Source organism: Triturus cristatus, chromosome 12 (genome assembly GCF_964204655.1).
Source record: "Triturus cristatus chromosome 12, aTriCri1.1, whole genome shotgun sequence".
Taxonomy (NCBI): Eukaryota; Metazoa; Chordata; class Amphibia; order Caudata; family Salamandridae; genus Triturus; species Triturus cristatus.
The window spans coordinates 34706558-34727394 of record NC_140595.1 but is presented as its reverse complement, the minus strand read 5'-3'; the positions used below and the strand labels follow the sequence as shown (position 1 = coordinate 34727394).

The 20837-nt window shown below is 46.1% G+C and overlaps 2 protein-coding genes across 3 annotated transcripts in view; one reads left to right on the top strand and one right to left on the bottom strand.

Moving 5' to 3' along the window:
* Nucleotides 1-20837, top strand: part of PEX11G (peroxisomal biogenesis factor 11 gamma) — a 507211-nt gene that overhangs the window by 226233 nt on the left and 260141 nt on the right. The window contains exon 2 of one of the 2 annotated variants that reach the window (XM_085637659.1): nt 7517-7556. The exons of the other annotated variant lie outside the window; for it this stretch is intronic. The gene's annotated coding sequence lies outside the window, so the exon portion shown is untranslated. The remainder of the gene's footprint in view (nt 1-7516; nt 7557-20837) is intronic. 2 annotated transcript variants of the gene reach the window in all.
* On the bottom strand, nt 11592-18827 carry LOC146772327 (arrestin domain-containing protein 2-like). Its single transcript, XM_085640102.1, has 8 exons — nt 18437-18827; nt 16822-16888; nt 15963-16110; nt 15366-15468; nt 14576-14832; nt 13846-14008; nt 13073-13221; nt 11592-12928 (listed from the first exon to the last, which is right to left on the bottom strand). The coding sequence occupies exons 1-8, from the start codon at nt 18708-18710 to the stop codon at nt 12878-12880; spliced, it is 1212 nt and encodes a 403-aa protein (XP_085496228.1). The 5' UTR covers nt 18711-18827; the 3' UTR covers nt 11592-12877.

Below are 20837 nucleotides of genomic sequence, written 5' to 3'. Positions count from 1 at the left end.
ACTTTTAGAATCCGTTTTTTAGGGCCAATTTTAGCAGGGAAAGCTATCCAAACACATGAAGCGGGTTTACTGTTTTAACAACGCCCCGAGTCTCCAACAAGCTGTTGCGCATTATTGAATTTTATTACTCAGATGAGGAGTTTAAACAAAAAGTATGCAGTGTGACTCAGTTATGGCGTCATGGAAAGGCAAGGTCGATGCGCCATTCAGTGATTTGTGGTTTTATTGTGTGTGAGCTGTTTATATTGTGTTTTCATCATGGGCATTTATGGCTCTTTTGACAGAGTAAAGATTATTTGAACTTGGCCTACACTACACCACTTTGAGTGATTACACACTATTTGCATTAAAAAAAAAATTGCAATTCACATTTACAGCGCATGCGCGGAACAACAGAACGAGGGCAGCTCCTGTTCACTGTGCTTTGTGTAAATGCGTCCTCGTGCCGATGATTGACACGAGGATACATTCCGCATTGTAGTATAGAGCGAAATGACGGGGTTGCATTTTGTGTAATTTCACATAAATGAGCAGACATTCTACATAATTACGCGAAAGCAATTTACCCGAATTTTGCACACTCCTCTTGCTGATATGACGGAACATTGAGAAATTAACGAAAGAGTGATATGTATCTTAAGAGCACAAGGTGGTAGAAACATACCATCAGGCCCCAGTAGGAGGGGAGCTGGAAGAGTGATCCTGCGCGGCGAAGAAGTCAAGCTGAACCAGGAAGAAACAAGCATTTGCAATGCAAAAGGTCTCGAATTTGCAAGAGTTTAAGCTATTGGCATTGTAAATGACAATGCCTTTTATTTATCTGTTTTGATAATTAACACATAAATAAAAGGCATAGTCATTTACAATGCCAATAGCTCAGACGCTTGTAAATGCGAGACCTCAGCCGCCATTGTCCCAGGCTGCCTGGAAACTGAAAGCGCGCACGGTGCGCTGAAACTTGCAGGAAACTGTCTTGACTGCAGCAGGAGAAACGCATTAAAGAAAATAGTGCTTACAGACTAAATAAGACATACCGTGTAACAGCTGTAAGTAAAAAGGCCAGTCCTCATGGGAGGATACAAATGAAGGCAAGGCGATACTAAGGAGGGACTAACAAGCCTATTAACGAATCAGAAGCCAGCATTTACCAAGGACAATGACACAAGCCAATGAAAAATATCAGTGGAGAGTGGGCGGAGCTTCAAGTCCATACTCGAATACAGCATACCTCGCAGAGAGCGCATCCGCTGCCCAGGCTCGACCTAAAGAGGAGAGAAAGTAGGAGACCAAACATAAAAGAGATAAAAACAGGCAACAAATTCAAAAGGCAGGAGGCATAACCGCAATGTAGAGACATTTGAATAGGACCCCTAGACCTGGGTTGGCAAGGAGGGATGCCATACATGGCTCATGGCTTTTAATACATTTTCAGGTTTCCCCTTCGCTGAAGCTAGTAAAACCCCCATTTTATCACAAGACAATGAGGCGCTGTCATGTGCGAGTTCAGAGCCTGGAGAGGATTTGGACTGCAATATATTCAGATGACTTATGGCGAAAGGCCCTAAAAGTTGCTGCTCAAAATCAGTCCGAGCCCTAAGGATGCCCTTGAGGCTGGAGACAGCGACACAGGCCTTCGAGCCCATAGTGCCATGAGTGGAACGGGCACCAAAGAAGGAGATGTGGATGTCGGAGGCAGCCTCAGTTAACTTGACCCGATGGTCCAGGGTGGCACCTGAGATGGATTCGTGAGGGCTCTTGAAGGAGAGGAGCTGGTCCGAGGAGTGTAGGTAAGAGGTATGAGAGATGTATGCTGAAGAAAGGAGAAAAACACAAAGAGCAGGGAGGCCGTGAAGTATGGGCAATGGACCAACCGAGAGACCATCTTGGTACGAGGCAAGATGTCAGACAGAGCCGCATGCAGGGAGAAGTGGATACCTCCTTCTCAGAGACCAGGCAAAGAGAGATGGGTCTTTTAAGGGAGGAATTTAGAAACCTAGAGGAGAGGAAAGAAAGAAATATGGAAACGTCCTAAGTAGAGTCGTAAGCGGCAGAAGAGGCCTCATAAAGCGAATGCCTTTCATGCGTTGTCAGACAAGGGTTCCTTGCTAGGGTAGAGGGCGATGAGTTGCGCTTGTGGAACAGTAGATATTTGTGGTCCTGTTTGAAATTCTAACATGATAGGGGCCAGGGATGACCGGGGTTGAAACAGAGCAGCAGGGGTTGCCTAGGGGGGTCGCAGTTGCGACCCCCAGTCAACCCCCAACAGAAGTCCAAGCATTGACATCGCCAAAGAATTTGATCGCTACTACATACCTTACAGTTATTTCATCTGCACATTTACAACATTGCTTCAGCAATACCTTTACACCACCCTAAACCTAAGCAAAGTCCTATTCCTAATACAACAAACACCAGAGACCCTAACACTGATGCTCCAATGTCAATGCACAATAAAAATGACAACATAAGCCAAGATCATCTAAAGGTACATCACACTATATGCATGAAAATTGAAATATCTTGCTATGTAGGTGTCAGTCAGTCAGTCAATTAAGCTTTATTCGACCATGAAAATTACAGTCATAAAAGCACGTATCACAATCATTAAATATTTCAAGATAAAAGTGCACAGTTAAAATATCCAAGTTAAAAGAAAGGATTAAATAGCAGAGTAAGTGTAGTAATCTAAAGCCTTACACCCCCAAACCTTTAAGGCATATTTGAACCTCGGAGCCGCCAGAGCAGATGTCTGTATGCAAGATGCTTTGTTGATGGCAGGCATTGCACATTCTGTGCTTAATAAACTGAATGAAAAGGCAAAGGGGAAGGCAAAATCTATGAAAAATATTAGGCCGTACGAAATTGCATTTGTTTTACCAGCTGCATCGTCTAAGGCTTTGAAACTGTTTTTATTTGGGCGGAGGGGTTGTGGTGGAAAAGGCACTGATTTTCCACCATTTTCTCACACTTTCTGGTGGCGCACGGTTCTCCTATCACTAGTAGAGAAGGTCAAACTGAGTAGGCACACCATTAAAGTATTTGAATATTTAATGACTGGCCCTTAACAACTCATGGCTATTTACCACATGTGTGTAAATTTACTATAAAATGCACAGTTTGGCCACCGTCTTGAAAATGTAGACCAGCCCCTCCATTGAGTACATTAGGTTTTCAAGACTCACTCATTGCAATTATGGGCTCTCTCCAGCAGGAACATCAATCACCAGAGTTATTTTGTTATTTTCTTGACTATTGCTTCCATTTTGTAAAAGCGCTACTTCCTGGAAACGGCCATATCTCTCCAATAGCCATATGTTGCGCGAGGCATCTATGCTGATTAATGGTAAGTCCCCTCCAGTGTGCACAGTGACTGCGACAGAGGCAGTCAACTCATCAGGGTCACCGAGTTAAACATTGGCTGAATATCCTGTCACCCTGCCTCATCACAGACGGCGTATAAATAGACCATGTTTGTTATCGGATCATAGCGGACAGTTTGGGACTTCCTGGAAGCCCATTTGTACAGAGAGGTCATGCTTGGTGTTTAACTCCACTGCCTGGCTAGACGTCCCTCCAAGATGGCTGCCAGGGTGCGCGGCCAAGGCCAGGCCCAGAATACCACCCGCACTCATTCCACAGAGTTCAGCCAGGCGGGCCTTGCCCCTAGGGCGGCTGACATCATCAGAATGTGACTTGTTGCTCTATAAACATGGCGTGTTGTGCAGCAGCTGACCACATCACGTGGAGTGTAAACAAGCAGGTGCGCGAGCTGAGCGTCAGAAGAGAGGCCTATATGAGCGTCTCCCGCGGGACCCCATATACCCCCTTATGTTTCCTCAAACTAAGATATTTCACAGATGACCTCAGTCCTATAAAAGGCCTTGTTTTTTATGCTGTTGTCCAGGGCTGGGAAAAATGTCTGAAAACTGTTGGCAGGCAGCCCAGCCTTCCTGGCACAGACATTCCAAGGTTAAAGGTTAACTTGCTTTGGGCACTCACATCCCAGGTACAGTGGAGATGAGCGAGGTGACCTTGAGGGTCATTCTCACCGCCTGAAGTCAAACTTTAATGGAGCTTTTCCCAGAATGCAGAAAATTATAATAAACCATGATGACAAACAGGTTTGACCATTATAATGTGAAAACCGGACAGAAAACGAATAAACAGATATATATGTGAACTTTTAGGATAAACGTGAGTGAATGTTGAAAAATACATGTATGTGAAATTAATATCCCATGATTCTGCCAAATTAAATGGATGGGAGGGGTGAAAAGTCCGTAAAGCTGGAGCCAAACCTTACTACTTCTTTTCCCGGTGTTTCTTTCTTTTTCTTTTTAAGTCCAGCATTCGTAGTGAATATGTTGTGTTCTTTACTAACTTTAAGGGGCTCTGGGACAGTCCCCTCCAGTCTATTTTAGTCCAGAACTATCACACACTGGCTTCAGACAATGTTGATCATATCTTGGAGTATTTTAGGCTCACACTTTTTCAAATGGCTGTGTGTGTGTGTGCTTCTGCCGCCACTGAAATGAATAAGGAACCATTTTGCATCTGTTCATAGTCTTTGAACCAGCCACTGATACTGGGGAGAAATCACGGATAAAATCTTATGAAAATGGGTTTCACAATAAAAAAAAGTGCAGTGTCTATTTTCCAGATGGTTTGGTTAGCGTTAGCTCCTCATTGCTGCGATGCTGCTCGCAGGCTAATTAGTAACACGGCAGCCATGTTGGAATGGTACTCTACATACTCAACTATTAAATTATTCTCTTTATTTCCATGAACGCAAAGTCAGCCAAGTGTTGCACATTCGTTCAGTGCTTACTTGGTCGCAGAGTGAACAAAATATACTCATGCAAGAGAGCAATGTTACTACAGCACCACAGGACTAGAGCGTTAGTGGGATATCGCCTCTCTATGATCCCGTTTGGCCCACTTGCCTGCACAGCCTCTTTTAATACAATAAACTATATACCTGACCGTTTGTTGACAAGCTGCCTGTATTCTTATTTTTTTGCAATTTGCTGTGAATGAATATCCCTTGTCGTGGTGTTAAGGATATAATCCAAATTACCAGGGGGAGGGGAGGGAGAGCAATGAATTCAATCACATATGTACATGCATAACTTTAAGGGTGCAAAGGCGATTTCCTGTCCTCACCCTAAGTCTAGTCTCCAACGCCTCTTTGAATCTCCTCCAAGCTCACGCTTCATCCCCTGGATTTAGGGGGGGTAAAAAGCACCTTCCGTATGCTAGAGTTACCAATCCTACATTTACATTTGAAAAAAAAATCTTATTATAAATTCAGAATATATGGTCTGCAATGACCGTGCTTTGGCTGAGTCTAACCATTGACACGGGGCCTTATTTACAAACTTTTGGCGTAGGGCAGCGCCGCAAGCCTTTCTGTTGCACTGCCCTACGGCAAAAGAAAAGGGCAGGAGTGCGACGCATCTATGAGATACTTTTACAAAAACAAGGAAACCCAAAAGGTAGATAAGGACCTTGGGTAACAGTTTAGTATTAGAACAGTGCTCCTTAAACGCAACAGTTGAGTAAATAGGATAATTATAGACTTGAATCAGTACTATAGTGCGAGTGTCCAGCCGGACAATCAATTTAATAAATCAAAAATGTCAAAGAACAAAAATACAAACGTACCAATTACGTGGGACACAATCCTGCATCCTCCATGAACACATAACAAATACATTTAGGACAAAAACATATCAGGCAAGACGGGGTAGCTTGTGGAATATTGAGCACAATTTCTAATAAGCTTAGAGAGAAACAGTAACTGCACTTTTTTTATCATGTGTGATTAACGTGCAAACTGTTTACATTAGTCGATGACGTTTCGATCCTTTAAAAACAATAATAGGGTCATCATCAGGACAGTTAAAAGGTGCAAGCCTAAATCAATGAAAATAGCCTGTGGATAAGTTGGTGAAGATATTCGGGCGTTTTTCAGCAATACGTGATAGTAAATTCAATAAATTAGCATGTGGCGATGCACAGAATGATGTAAGATCCGATGCTCAATAGCTGGGATACAGCGCATCCCTGACTTCTGTTGCTGCGCTGGTGCTCGCATTGTATGGATTATTGTTTTTGTGCAGAAAGGGGTACCTTCCTGCACAAAAACAATCAATGGAGGCGATTTCCTCTTTCTTTGTGTGCTGCTGAAGGCCGCATACATAAAAAGAGGAAAAACCCAGGAGAAATAATGTCCCCTGGGAGGTGTAGGCTTTTTGCACATTCAGCTTGTTTTTAATCCGGGAATGTGTCAAATGCTATGGGTGTTGTGTGGGAACTCCCACCGAAACGCCCACGGTGCTCCTCCCCATCGTAGTGTGAAGCAACGCAGGGACTTGCGCTGCGTGGCCTCACTCCATCTCTACAAGGCCATAAAAAGCCACGCAGGGTGGCTTTACGTGGCCTCGTGGATATGGCGAAGCCCTCTGCAACACGAGAATGCCTCAAAAAGTGAGGTTCAAGCGGTGCACAGGGCTTGTAAAAAAGCCCCAGAGTCTTTTTAAGCGGGTCTGTGGAGTGTATTGTTTCTGTTCAGACGCTAGGTTCATTTAATCACATGAGGTAATGGACTGTGGAGATAAAAATCAGAAGACCAGAAACAAATTCTCTTAACCTGCCGTCTATTATCCTACACCACAACATAAGTAAACATGTCTAAGAACAAACCCTGCACAAAGCTGCCTTCCCACAGTGAGTGGACACAGACAGAGGAGCTATTCATCAGGTGATGTCACCAGATACCTTCCCACCTCTGCAAACATTTGTCACCGGGCGAATATGCGTGTGTAGATCGGGTGATCGCGTCCCGGATCCAATCGAGATCTCTGCAGAAGCCGGGTGCACCCTCCCCTCTGTCGACGAGGAGAGCTTGATTCTGCACTGTCCAAAGTGGGGTACATCATGGTCTTTTAAACTATGCTCCACAGTCTCGGGTGTTTGAATGGCTAGTGGGGAGTTGTTGCAACAAAATGATGCTCTGGTCCTTGGGGAGCCAGGTGTGGTGGGCCGCAGCTTCCGCCGGTGTCTTCCTGCTCCCACCGTGTGTTCAAGATATTCCCTGATCCTGAGAGTGTTTTATTCTACTGGTCAGGGGTGCGCTTCCTTGTTCTCATGGTTGTGTCTCTTTAGCTTGCTGTGTGTTGCTCCTCTCCTTCTCCTGGGACTCCTGGCTTCTGTTTGATGGGTATCACCACGGATGTCTCCATGGCTTAGGTTTGTTTTTTGTGTCTTCCCACCACCCTGTGCATGCGCAGCGGGATGATGCCTGTTTGTGTCATTGTCCAATCGCGTGTTCATGAAATGTTATGTTTGTCCTACATTAATACGTCTTATCTTATGGTCGTTTCACTACATATCTGTTTACTTGACTCCTTTAAGTATGTTCTTTTTTGGATTCTACACTAGTGCATATTTGTGTCTCAATGTATAATCTTCCGTGTATATACATTCTTTCTGATCGTTGTCCATCTCTCCACAGTGCACACACGCAGGAAGAGCTGCTCCTCACCCTCTCAATTGTGAGTAGCTTGGATGCTTTGTTTTCTTCTCTTTGCAAGGACGATGAGTTGGTAGCAAGGAAAGCTCAGGGGAGCCATGAAAGTTAACCCTCCTTGTGACCTGGTGGCTACCTTGCTCCAGAGAGACCTGCCCTATGTCCTGTAGAGCTTACCTACAGGGTGTAGAGCCGAGAGTAGCCACACACCCTTAACACAGGCCAGATAGTCTGAATAGAGAGAGCTGTTGAGGGACCTTCAGACCTGGTGAGAGGCCTCAACGTCACAAGCAACAGCTCCGCTAGAAGATTTTAGAGGGAAAAGTGTCTGCCAGCCATAACAGCTCGAAGTGGTAGAGCCTTCGGACATCCCGATTCCTTGGCGGTGCAGCTATGGGCCCCCTCGCCACTGGGCCTTGCTGTTTGGGGGGAAAACCTGCATTACGTCTCACCCACCCATTTCACTCTCTTTGCATCCCTTTCCACGCTCAACCACAATTCCAGAGGCTCAATACAGTTTAATAGATAACAAAACAGAAGAACGTCTGCAGTCGCTCACCTCTAATCGCATCGAGGCGTCATCCATCCTTCCTCGGTGATGCAAATGCCTGAGGGCCAGCAGAACTTCCTGCAGACTCATGTCTATGACTAGCCCTGCAGCCAATCCCGTCAGGACAGTCAACAACTCATTGACTATATTTATTTTCCCGAAAAAACTCTAAACGCCTAACACAAAACCCTCCCTTAACCAAACAGACTTTGAGCCAAGAGATTCTTCTAACCGCTGGCCAATCACAGACTGTTTGTAGTCAAAAAGATAGAACGATTGAACGATCTGCCTCAAAACACATTCCTACATCCAAAGAAAATAACCTGCTTTAAGATTACCAAAGCCGGTTCTAGTATGTTCCGAGGCACAGAAGCAGCAGGGATTTCACCTATTACTCGAACTCGCCCTTCCCTTTGATACTGTTCACCATCCCGAGCTTCTACAGAGACTTGACGGCATAAGATTGCGGGCGCATAACAGAAGCAGATTCCATCTTTTCACTGATAGGTAATGTGGTCTTGGACCTTTGTCGAGGGGGCAGATGGGTTCTGTGCCTTACATCTATTTCTCCCACCACCCCCTTCCACCACCACAGCTGCTGATTGTGACAAGACCAGACAAGCCCCTTGCACACACATTGATGTATACAACTGACTTTCAATGAAAGCAGCGGTGTTTACTTTGAATGTTTAAATGTGACTTTGTATGTCTGTGGTGCTAGAACAATTCTCAAAGTGGGGGTGCTGCCATCAATGTTACATCACTGAAGTCACGGAGGTTGTGAAAAATCCAAGCGTCACACAAAGACCAGATGTAGAAAATGAGCCACGCCCATCAAGCAATAGTGTGGGAAGGGAGTTACTATGTACTCGATGGAGAAAGTTGGAGCAGCGTGTTGCAAATATATTACTAAATGATGGTGTATCGGTGGTAATGGACCGTCCTTTACAGATGCACATCTTCCACTGGAGTAGCAACTAAATTTGCACCAACATACAGTTTTACTGATAGAACTAGACAGCGCGCAAACAACAATGTGTGGGAATCGGGTGTCTGCAAATATGCATCCTTTGCACATCACCTTTTTAAGTCTCTTGAAATGTCTTGATTCTAATAAAACCTTTGTTTCCATCACACTTCAACATTACAAGAAAAATGCGCTTAAGTTGTGCACTTTCCAAACTGCTTATATAATTTGACATATTTGTACTGATTATTTACAAGTATTTAAATGTTCCTGTGTTGAGAAAAAAAATACAGCCTTTTCTTTCACAGTTCCTGTGCCTCAGTAAGATTGACACAAAGTTCTCTTTTCAAATTCTTCTCACTTTACAGTCAGAGAAAGAAAAGTTAACAGTGTAATGTTAAAAGAATAAGCGGCAATTTGTCAGAAGGCATAGCAGATATTTGACTGTTGTGCGTGAAAGCACAGCTAATGTGATAAGCAAAGTGCAAAGGTATCTTTATCGCCCATTCACCTTCTGCATGATTATTTTGGGGGCGTTGCAGCATCCCATCCCCCTACGCTTTATGTTTGTATATATCTAGATCTAAACATATAAAGCGATGATAACCAAACATGTAACTAAACATATGTGTGTGTGTATTTGTATCCAAAGCCTTTATCGATGACCCTATCACTTATTGGTGACCCAATTTGCGGCCACCCTAAAATTTACTTCCAGAGACTTCATTGGGGTGCGAGCTTGCTGTGACCCTCAGAGGGTTCGGAGTAGTAGGGTTTATGTATCCGACAGATACGTTGCTTCTCACACAAGCCGCTCGCCCCGCTCATAATAGATTGTTTTAAGAAAGGGTTCAGTAAGAGGTGCTAACGAAAGTACTTTGCGATGCTAAGTGTGTTATTCGGTTTGCAAACAGTATGTGGTGTCTATATGGACAAGCCGAAGCGACTCCTCCACCAATGAGGTTTCGACGCATACGCAGCCTCCCTTAGGCATAGCGCCCTCCACTCTGTCCTCTCTTCTTTGTGGTGATTGGACAAAGTTTCTTTGTGGATCAGTGGGAACTAAGGTTTTATCAAAACAACTGCATCTAATTCTCAAAGCCAAATGTGGGTACTGTGTCTAATTCTGGAGGAGACAGTCGCAGTATCGTGTCCACTTCTGAAGCGACGTCTAGAGTATTATGCTACGTTCCGATGGCGGTCCAGCACCACTGTATGAAGTTCTGGAGTCCTCTTCTGGAGTACTGTGCCCATCTTGAAGACTAGCTTGGGGTATTAAAGGTAGAACACCTATTTACATTTGTACTATGCATCTCTTTTATGGTATTTTACCGAAATAAAAAGTATGATGATGAAAAAAACCCTATCTGTAACATTGCAGAATTTATGAAAATATTTGTTCCAATTCCAGAGCCCTTCTCTGAAGGATCATGCCTTTAACAGCAGGCCTCACCTGGGAAATTGTAACCAGTTCTGATCCGCCCTCTGCAATATTACATTCATGTCTATGGGTCTTTTCTGGAGTACAGTCTTTATTTTCAGAGCCCTCATGTTGAGAGGCGTGTCCAGCCCTGAAGCTCCCACTTGGAGTATTATATATACACATCTGCGGAATATTGTCTATATTTCTAATCTGCAGTTTTCTGTCTAGCCTGAAGGCGTCATCTGACTATTAGTCCAGTCCAAAGCCATCATCCGGATGACTATGTCTAGGGCCCAATGAGGTCAAGCCCCAGAGTCTGGAACAGACTCGAGGGAAGGAGTAGGCGGGTTTCAAATTTTTAACACCAGTGTAATCTTAAATAATTTCAGAATTTCACTTAAGTTGAAGTGTAAGAAATTTGCTCCATATTGCAACATTTTACACATGCGATACTGGTTGGACTTGAAAAATCTCTCACCAAGGGAACTTTTCTCCTCAATCCATCCCTGCCATATTTTGTGTGATTTTTTTGTGGGAGGGATACCTTCTTAGAGAAAAGTTACTCGACATATCAATCAAGAGTATTTCGGGTAATCGGTCTAACGTATGTTCATTCCCTCCTCCCCACTCCCAAATTAAAATCTCAAGTGTCGCACACCCCTAGGAGGTGGAAGGTAACGGAGCCTTTCCATGTCAAGCCTGTGCCCATATAAAGTAGAGAAAGTATTTAGATACAGGATTTTTAAAGCCTATTTAATATTTTTTTTTTTATTCAGACAGGGGGCCATTGGTACTTTTTTTGGGGGGGTTTCTAGAATGGTCTTAACACTGTTGAAACATTTTTTATTATTTTCCAAATCAACAATGACTGTTCATTACGGGTCCCCGTGTTCATTAAGAGTATCTTTCCTCCCACCCCCAACTCGTCCCCTCCCCCCCCCCCACCCCCATGTCAGTGCGCCTCTGCCCCCTACTTCTCCCCCGATGTGCCCCCCCAGGGGCCATTGGTACTTTACACTAGGTAAAGCTGGAATCGTGTGTACAGCGTAAGCAGGGACAACAGGCTGAAGTTCTAGTCTGGCCATAAATTCTCCTTATAGACAAGACTCAACAAGATGAATTAAGATCAAACATTTATTAACAAAGTTACAAAACGAAAAATCACATAATACCACATTTGTGAGGAAAACAACATCTCTGTAACATTAAAGCAAAAAGTAATACAAAACAAGTGAACATAAAGGTGCTATATTTGTGTAATTCTAGCGCATATCGTACTTTTTGGAGCGTTTAGGCGCTTCAAGTAATCTGTAACGGGGCTATTAGCAAAAGGTCTTGGTACTCCATGTACCTTTCCTATGCAGCTTTCGCCTGGGTCACCGAGCTATCTTATGCACTAGGCCACACAGGGATGCTAGTAGTGCACATAATGCCCATTCCAGGCCCCTCCCCTAAGGCAGTATCTTCATAAAAACAATGGCAAACTGTTTTCATTACTGAAACATTTTAAAGGCATATTCCTTATTTTTACATAATACTGTGTGATACATTTCTGTACTCCACTTCCAGTGTACCAAGTTTTACATACTTATGCGGCACTTTGTGTTTTACACCTCCTACATTACATACACATGCGATGAGGCATTTTCAAGTTTTACACCAGTACAGTATTTCAGGTTCCTTTACAAAGTTCGTCTGAAAATCATTTACATTTTCTGCATTTTAGTTCGGAAATTGGTCCGCTGTTATTGTTTTGTAAAAAAGAATGTAATGGACACCTTCCTTGTTACGTCACAGAGGAGGGGTTCAACCTTTCCATACAAGGAGGTTCTCCACAGCTGCACAGCTCTGACCTAGCGCCCCCTCTCGGCTGGTTTTACACAGTGCAGGCTTGTGCAAATTCTTCTTGAAAAGATCTGGACTGTTCCTGTCCGAGGTTCCGCCACACCTTGCCCCGCTGGGTTCTCCCTGTCCCCTGAGCTTATATTCGCTGTTGAAGGCTGCACAATGGCGGTGCCTAGAGAGAAGCCTCTGACGTCAGCTGCACTTTTTACATCAGTGGCAGCTTTTACATCAACAGCAGTGTCTTCTATCAACAAAAGCTTCTTACGTCAACCAGTAATTCCAATAAACAATGTATACGTCACAGAGTCCGGTGCGTTCCACCTGTGTTGTGAACTGTTGGGCCCACGGTGCTACACACCCTGTCAGTCATGGCGTCAACACACCAGTCCTTGTGGTCGCCTGGGCCTGAAGGAAGAGCCGCCGCCACAGACCGCTCTACGTCTGGTAGTGGGACTCAATGCCCATGGCCGTGCTCTTCGGCTGCGCGAGGCCAGAACCCTCGTGTCTTCATTCCCAACTGGGATACTCATTCTATTTCTACGCCATCTCACCGCTGGATCGTCAGCAGGTCATGCAGCGTGGCCTCAGGGGGTTGATCGGGTTTGGGTCAACCTACGAAGGACGAAAAACAAGAGCGTTAGGAAGACCAGGAGGACATTTCACAAATTCTTAGGGATAGTTGGAAGTGTGAACCCTACAGATGTCGCTCACGGAGGAGGATGTATGGTGAAAGTAGGCGTCAAGAGTAGCGCTCACCTCGGAGTACAAGGGTGGAGGATGGTTCCGGAACTCCTGGATGTAGGCGTAGAACGGCCCCTCCAACATGCCACTGAAGTCACCGTGGAACGGAGGGGACAGGCTGTGCTCGGAGTCCTCATCGGACCCTATGGAGTAGTCCGGGGGCGCTGGAGGGCAAAACAGACCTTAGGTTAGAGGAAGAGTATCGCCAACATCCTTATCGATCAAGAACAATTCTGATATCGCTTGCATCTTTACTTTTACGACACCTACAGGACACTTTTTGTTTACTCTATATGAATAGATTTTTGGAGTAGCACTAAAACATTTATAATTTAGCTGTGGTTCCCAGGTTCAGGACAGACAGCAAACAAGCCACGATGGCGGCACAGACAATCACCAACTGGTCATTGATGGCAAAGTGGACACCATCAAGCCTTTGTTTACATATTTGGCCGTGATCAGGCCATTGTTGTTAAATCAATGACAACGAACAAGCCATAGTCTATATCATGGACGACTATTGGACCACGTTTGAAGTCATCGACTATTATTAAGCGGTCAAACAGAATCGAATAGGCAAGCAATTCTTGATTAGGTCATGGGCATTGACCAAGTCTTAGTTGATAATGTAATGGACAAAACTGAAACAGTTGTTGAGAATGATACAGAAAAAGATAAGCAATTTATGATGTCACGAATAGTGAAACCACGCCCTAATAACCCTTTTAAATAGCAGCTTCTTCTTAGATTAAAGAATTTTTAACCTAGAGAGTGAAAATAATACTTACGCTCAGGCTGCTCGGGGATGGTCATGCGTAACCAATCCAGATTGACGCTGTATTGGCTGCCGATGCTAGACGACCGACTGCCAAACGGTTGCAACGGGATTGTTCCGATCACCAGCGGTAGCTCCAAGAGTAGCTTTGAGGTACTTGGGATTTCAACACAAACCTTTATGAAACGAAGATATGGAAAAACACTCGTTATTACTCAATATCAACCGATTCAAAGAGAAACTTGACAATATTCAATGGACCCCCTTGACTACCAAATGTGATTTTAGCTGATATTCCCTCTGTTTTCTTATTTCTTCCTTTGGGGGAGTTAGAAGGGAAGGAAGGAACTCACTAAAATTGCTTGTAAGCCCTTTATAGGCCTGTCGGGTGAATGATGTCACAATAGATCACCAAACCCCAGCCGACATCAAACAGAGGAACATTCTAGAACGCAGATTGTTGGTGATTGTTAGAGATGCAGGAATGGGAGAAGAGCATTTTTCCTTTACACAGGAAGGCTCTTTTAGAAGTCCCACCACTCATGAAAATGTTAATAATTCCACTTCCACTAATGGTTAATGCGCGATGGGTCGAAACATGTCGTCCAATTTGAAGGAAAAGGCAAGCAAAGGAGGATTCTGCTGAAAGCCTATGACTGGCAAAGCCTTCTTCTCTTTAACACAACCCACCGCCTCCATCAATACCTTCAGCCTCCCATCCGGGGAGCTAATACTGAACTTACCTTAAGTGAGTACTCTACACGGACGATTCGGCACCGAGTGATGGACGGGCTGAGGGGTGGGACCTTCAGTGCTCTCCCGTGCCAGATCTCTCTCTTTCTGGGGGCCACGGCATCACCATCAAAGCTTGCCACCACAATCTTCTTCTGCTTCGTGGTCCCCCGGGCGACAAAGGTCTGCGTCTGGATAATGGCGGCCTTGGGCGCAATTGACTTGGAAGTGCCGTTGTCGATTTCAGCAAAGATTGGAATAACTTCCCCTAGGGAGGAGGAGAGAAATACTTGTGGTTAATGAAGTGCCCGTGCTGCTGAGAAGAGGATACGATGACCTACTCAGTTTGTGGGATTTTATAGCTAGGCTGGTGAAGACCTCAGGAGTGTGTATGCTTACCACGCGAACCCCATTACCACCACCACTGAACCCAACTTTGCCCACCAACCATGGTTGTAATTCCTCATTAAAATATTATTACCATTGAAATCTAAATAATCAGAATCTAAGGGATTCTGGGACATGTAAACAACTAAGAGAGCAGCCATGTTAGGCGCAAAATGTAGAGAGATAACAGAACTCATTAAACATATGAGCTGGTAGAGTTATTGAGAAAAAAAAACACTAATCACAGGGCAAACCGGAAGGGGTACATTGTGCTTAAATTACTGAATAAGACTTTTTTTTTAAGCTTTGGGCAATACAAGGAATTCTGGCAGAGATGTATGGAGCATGAGAAACCACAAGTTCTTTGGACGGGGACATTAGGTGAACAGGTGGAGTGTTTTAAGTTGAAGTTACCTGGTGCGTAGCCTTTACGGTCAATCTTGGCCGTCACAGAAACCTGCCCAAGACGGCAATACCAGGCCTGGGCATTCTTCTCCTTGGTACCCGCCTGAGGAGCCTGGAGAGGAAGAAGAGGGGCATTTAGGCACCCTGTGAGACACACTGACCCACCACAACCAGCATCCATCTGAAGAACAGCCAATGACATGTATGGAATGGACATCAATCCCTCATACGCTCTTAGAACGTTGGCGGGTACTGAACGCCTACATGGAAATTGACCGAGCTTAGTCAGTCGTTTCAGGATGGCCACAGAAAAAACTGAATGCCACCAGAAGGCCGGCAGTGGAGTTATAAAACACTGGTCTACAAAGACTGCCTTCAAGATTAACTTTTACCAAAGCCATATTTACATGGAATTGAATTGGAAATCATTTACATGGTCAGAGGTTCTCATGACAATGTGGCTTGGATCCGGCTCTCGTGGTCGATTGAGGGACATGCCTGGAGTATCGTTTCTTTCACATAGGTCAATAGTGACCGTTGTTTTTATTATTTAATCAAATCTGCCTTATTGTGACCACACCACCCCAGAGAGTCCCCCGCACTCACCAGCAGGGCGGGCGTGTTGACGTCGATGGGTTCGAGAACGGTGAGGTCCACCTTGGCTTTCTTCACTATGGCCCAGGGCCGGTGCAGCTTGGCTTGCACCCAGTACCGCACGCTGCCGTGCTTCCCTTCGAATGACGTCACCAGGGTTCTACGGAAGAAAGAAGTAAACAGAAATAAGGTTTAAACTTTGATACCGATAACTCATGTTTAACAGCGTCACTCGCTGGTGCCCTATGTGGTATCATCGCATCGTCTTGCACATATGACATTTTATTACGAACCCACCATTAAATTGTGCAAGCTATCAAAATGAAGGGTCTAAATGTAAAGTTTGGGAGAGGACACTCGGTCACAAACATGCTGAGAAGTTCTTAGGAGGCACTTTTGAACCCCACCCCGCCCCCAAGCCCCTCCTCCCAGCTTGCTGAGTCTGGTGCCGATGTCCCGGGGCATTTACACACCCCTTAATGGCAGTTCAAAGCTTCGGAAAACGAGCTGGAGAACCAGTATTTACAGTGGTTTTCACAGTGGCGGCCAGCACAGGTAAGCGCGGTGCGGTGGTGGGGCTGAGCAGAGTGCTGTGGCTGAGCAGGGTGCGGCGAGGAAGTTGACAGAATAGGTATTATTTATTTATTTAATTATACCTATTCCGTCGTCTAGACCGCCCCCCCCCCCCAACCCCGTTTACATATACCAGCCGCCACAGGGCTTTTTTTTAGCTCGTTTTCTCTGCCACCGTGTGATTTCGGCTCCTCACCAGGAGACCGTGCAATGGGGGCCGATATCGTGTGTCACACTGTGGCACCGTGTGAGTTACCAGGTATGCCAAAGTCAATTTCTAGTAGTTGACAGAACTTACTCTGGCAACTGGAAGCTGAACGGGAACTCGTGGCTTCCAGGTTGCAGGACCGTGAGGGAGTCGTTATCTGAAAAAAGAAAAAAACACAAGACACCATAAGTTGACGTCCGTGTTTGTCATCGTTTCCTGTCACGTGTTTGCTCTTCTGAGCTCAGCTGTCAGAAACGTCAATCAGTTGATTAAAGAAACTGCACAGATGCCTTTCAATCCGATTATATAACATGTGAGATAGAATCTAAAACATTTTTTTTTATTGTTTAAAAAACCGATTTTCAATAGAATGTTTGTCCATAGGTGCAAATCTGAGACCGAAATGCAGGATTTCGGCTGAACCCAAAATAAATCCATACAAAACATCTATATGGCACTGGCCTCAGGAAAATTGGCTTTGGTACCTCAATGGCAGGTGATATATAAATGTTCTAGATTTATCGACCACGAAAGGATGAACGACGCCAACTTCCCCGCTAGAAACGACACTCATTTCATCAAATTGTCAGAGGGAGGGGTTCAGTTTACATTTCGGGCTGTGGCCGATTGGTCATACAGTGTTCTGTCTATATTTCAGGTCTGTAGTGCGAGTTTCCGGTAAAGTGTGCAGAATTTTCTCAACTCTGGTGTGCGCGTGCCAGCAATGACGGACAGGCGCCCTCTCGCGCTGACTGAGGCGGGCTTCTTTCTATCTAGCACGTGCCGCATAATCCTGCGAGCAGCGCAGACCGGTCACAAGTCGAAATGTTCTCCCTGCATCACGTGTGCCCCTTCGTGCGGCACCGTCTACGTCTCGGCTCGTGGTACTGAAAATAGACCCGCTAATGCCACCTCCTATATAGTTACCCACAAGGGGCAGCGGGTCATACCAACCGCGGTGCCTTGCAAAGTTATACAAATTAATACAGTTTATAAACTGGCAGTATCAGCCAGGCAAATTTTATAGACTGTAAAGTAAGGAGCCCGGCGCCCCAATCTCCCCTTTCCCAAACGGTGTGATCCTGAACAGGTCACTTCTTTTGTTCCCCTCACTTCGCATATTTTCTTGAAATAGGAACATTTTAAAAACATTCTCAACCCTACTACAGAGTCGTATGTTAAGATTTCGTTGCACTGCGTAAATAGCTCAGGTGAGCTCGTATATTGCATCTGATCCCTAACAAACATGAGCGTGTTCACACTAGTCCTGAACAGACAGCTTTAAACCAAGTGTGGATTCTGAGGCGAGTGTTCGTGGAAACTGGATACATTTCGGACTACGCCGCAAAACATCACACCTGCAGGTTTGAGCACATTTTGTTTCTGTATGTATTCATTTATTCATTCTCTTTTTGTAATGGGCTATTGGGTGGAACATTAGCTGTGTTATGTAGTGCAGTAGAAAATATGTCATGGTGCGTTACCAATAAATGCTTTATTAAACGTCAAGGGTAGTGTTTTTGTATTCAACATTATAAGGATGAAGGGCTAAGTCAGCGCCCTGCGGCGACGCAAACGTCTGATCAGCAGTTTGCACACAGATCTCTTCCAGGGCCTCGTCAGCCTGGTGGGTGATTCCTCGGCTCTTGGTGGCCCTGACCCATGCCCACCCATGCCAACCCATGCCAGTGGGATCCCCTCTCACCTGTGTGAAGCAGCGCCTCCTGGTGGTCCAGGTACACCACCTCGTCCACGTAGTTCTGGCTATAGGCTGCGTTGGAGTTGGCGCTGCGGGACTCGGTCCAGTGGACCCGGGCCAGGCCCTGGGCGTGGAGTTTGATGGACTCCACCTTGGCCTCGGCCTCCAGTTCCAGCAGCACCCGGCCGGTCACGGTGTCCCCGCCGCTGAAGACGGGCGGGGAGTCCGGCTCCGGGCAGTCCAGGGTCAGCACGAACCGCTTCACCTTGTCAAAGATCATGTTGGCGTCGGCGGAAGCGCGGAGATCAGGCTCGTCGTTTAAGCCTCGTGGGGTTAAAGCAGCTCTTTGCAGGATTCCTCTGTGGAAAGACTGCGCTCTGAGGCAGGTGGCGGCGGCCGGGTTATTTATACTGGAGAGAGAGGGTGGAGAGACACACGCCAGGGAAAGGAGGGGGCTGACAGGAGACGGAGGGGTGGGGTGGGGCTCAGCGGGCTCCTTCCTCCCCAGGTGAGCCCTCTGTGAGACCGGAGGGCGGGGCCTACCGCTCCCCTCCCACCCCGCTAAATTCAGAAGGGAGTGCTGACAGGTAGAGGGGACAGGAACTGCCACCCGCATTAGTCGTTCAGCGGGACAGGTATGACTGTAGGCAATGCAGTGATGACACCTGTACAGCGCTCCCCATGGGATTAGCTGTTTCTGTGCACTACAAGCAGGTGATATTGCTACCGGCTGAGAAGGGGGTAATGCCTTGTTTGTGTAGCCTTAAAACCCAACGCCGGGGACCTTTTAGTGAAACAACTGACGTAGGGTGCAGATAGAGTCCTCTCTTGGGGGCGAGGGAGTGTCGGTGTGGTCAGTGCCCCCTCCGTAAATGTTCCAGCCCCCACTCTTGTTCCCCACCACCAGTGACAGCTGGCAAAACACGCACCGACTGCTCAGCCTGGGAACAGAGATGTTGTTCCCTTTTACATTTCATGGTTTACTTGATTTTGCATTTTTTTACGAGAATGTGTTTCGTCCGGGAAGTTGTTTTTCTGTAGTGTGTTTTTTTCATGCAACATATTACTCAGGCGTAGTTCGTATTACATGCTCATCCAATTTTTGGCCTCTCTGCAGAGCGCGCAGCCCGTTGGTCAGATGCGCCGGTTGTGTTTATATTCAACAGTGCGCGTGAAGGAGGCAGACAGCTGTCAAAATACTGGAAGTGTGGAGGTTAAAGAAGCCGCAGTGCTTACAGCTGAGTGGGCGTGTTGTGCGGGGGGGGGGGTGAAATTAAGGAAATGCAAGTAAAGTAGGCGCAGAAGAGTGCGAAAAGAGGGCACTGAAGGCAAAAGAGATGAGGCGTGAGACCTGCAGACCAACTGCTTCCGAAAGATGTGCCGGTAAAAAGAGCGCGGGTCCATCTGAGAGACTGCAGGGGAGAGTGGTGTGCAGAGGAGAGCAAGAGAGACAGAGACACTCTCGGCGGCATCTGTCCCTTCCACGGACCACAGTGATATAGGAATGGAGGGCAGGGGGGGGGGGAGGGAGGAGCAGAGGAGGGAGGGAGGGAGAGGAGGAGAAAAGTGACAGTCTTTTGGGTGGGGGGAGATGGACGACGAGGGGAAGAAAACAATTTGAAGAGGTAAAACAGAGAACATAATGTATTTAGGAATAAGAGAAAGAGTGAAAGAAGGGGGCAAGATGGGGGAGAGGGGTAAAGGAGAGACTGCAAGGGAAAGGAGGGAATTGAAGACAAGAAAGAAGGGGTCGAGAAACGAAGTGGGCGAGGAGGGAGATATAGAGCAAGGAACCAGTGAAGGAGAGAAGGAGAGGCAGCGAAGGAACACGGGAAGACACAAGGCTGGAAGACATAACCGTAGAATCCAATAAGAAAGACACGGAGGGAAGTAGTGAATGGATGGAGGGAACGGGAGAAGGGGGGTGGGGGAGGTGAGAAGGAAGGGGAGCAGCGAGGAGGGATTGACTGGTAGAAGTTGGGGACCCAGCATGGAAGCAGCGAAGGCCAGGGTGGATGAATGAAAGGATGAACACACATAAAGGGCAGGGGCGACGGAAAGGAGGTGTAACAAGAAGGGATGAAGGCAGGCGGGAAGAATGAAGTGTCGGAGCTCTTTGAATCTATAGCTTCAAGGCACTACTTGTCTGTGGGGAAGACCCAAGCAGTTTAACATCTGCACGCTTTGAGTATTTTTCCACAGGGGCATTTTTAAAATGTTATTTTTGCAGTTTATATAGCGCGACCCCGACCCGAGGGTATCAGAGCGCTTTACACGAGAACCAGTCGCCTTAGCGACGGGCACATTCATATCTAGGCGGGGGGAGATGAAGTGATTTGCCCAGAATCATAGGACGCTTCAGCTCCCGCCGAACTCGAACCTGGTTCCCCAGCTTCAAAGTCCGCGG

Coding starts and splice junctions, on each gene's coding strand:
- LOC146772327 (XM_085640102.1), bottom strand. CDS start 18,710: ATGATCTTTGACAAGGTGAAGCGGTTCGTGCTGACCCTGGACTGCCCG. Junction 15,469..15,962: donor TCAACACGCCCGCCCTGCTG/GTGAGTGCGGGG, acceptor CTTCCTCTCCAG/GCTCCTCAGGCGGGTACCAA. Junction 12,929..13,072: donor CTCCACCCTTGTACTCCGAG/GTGAGCGCTACT, acceptor CGTCCTTCGTAG/GTTGACCCAAACCCGATCAA.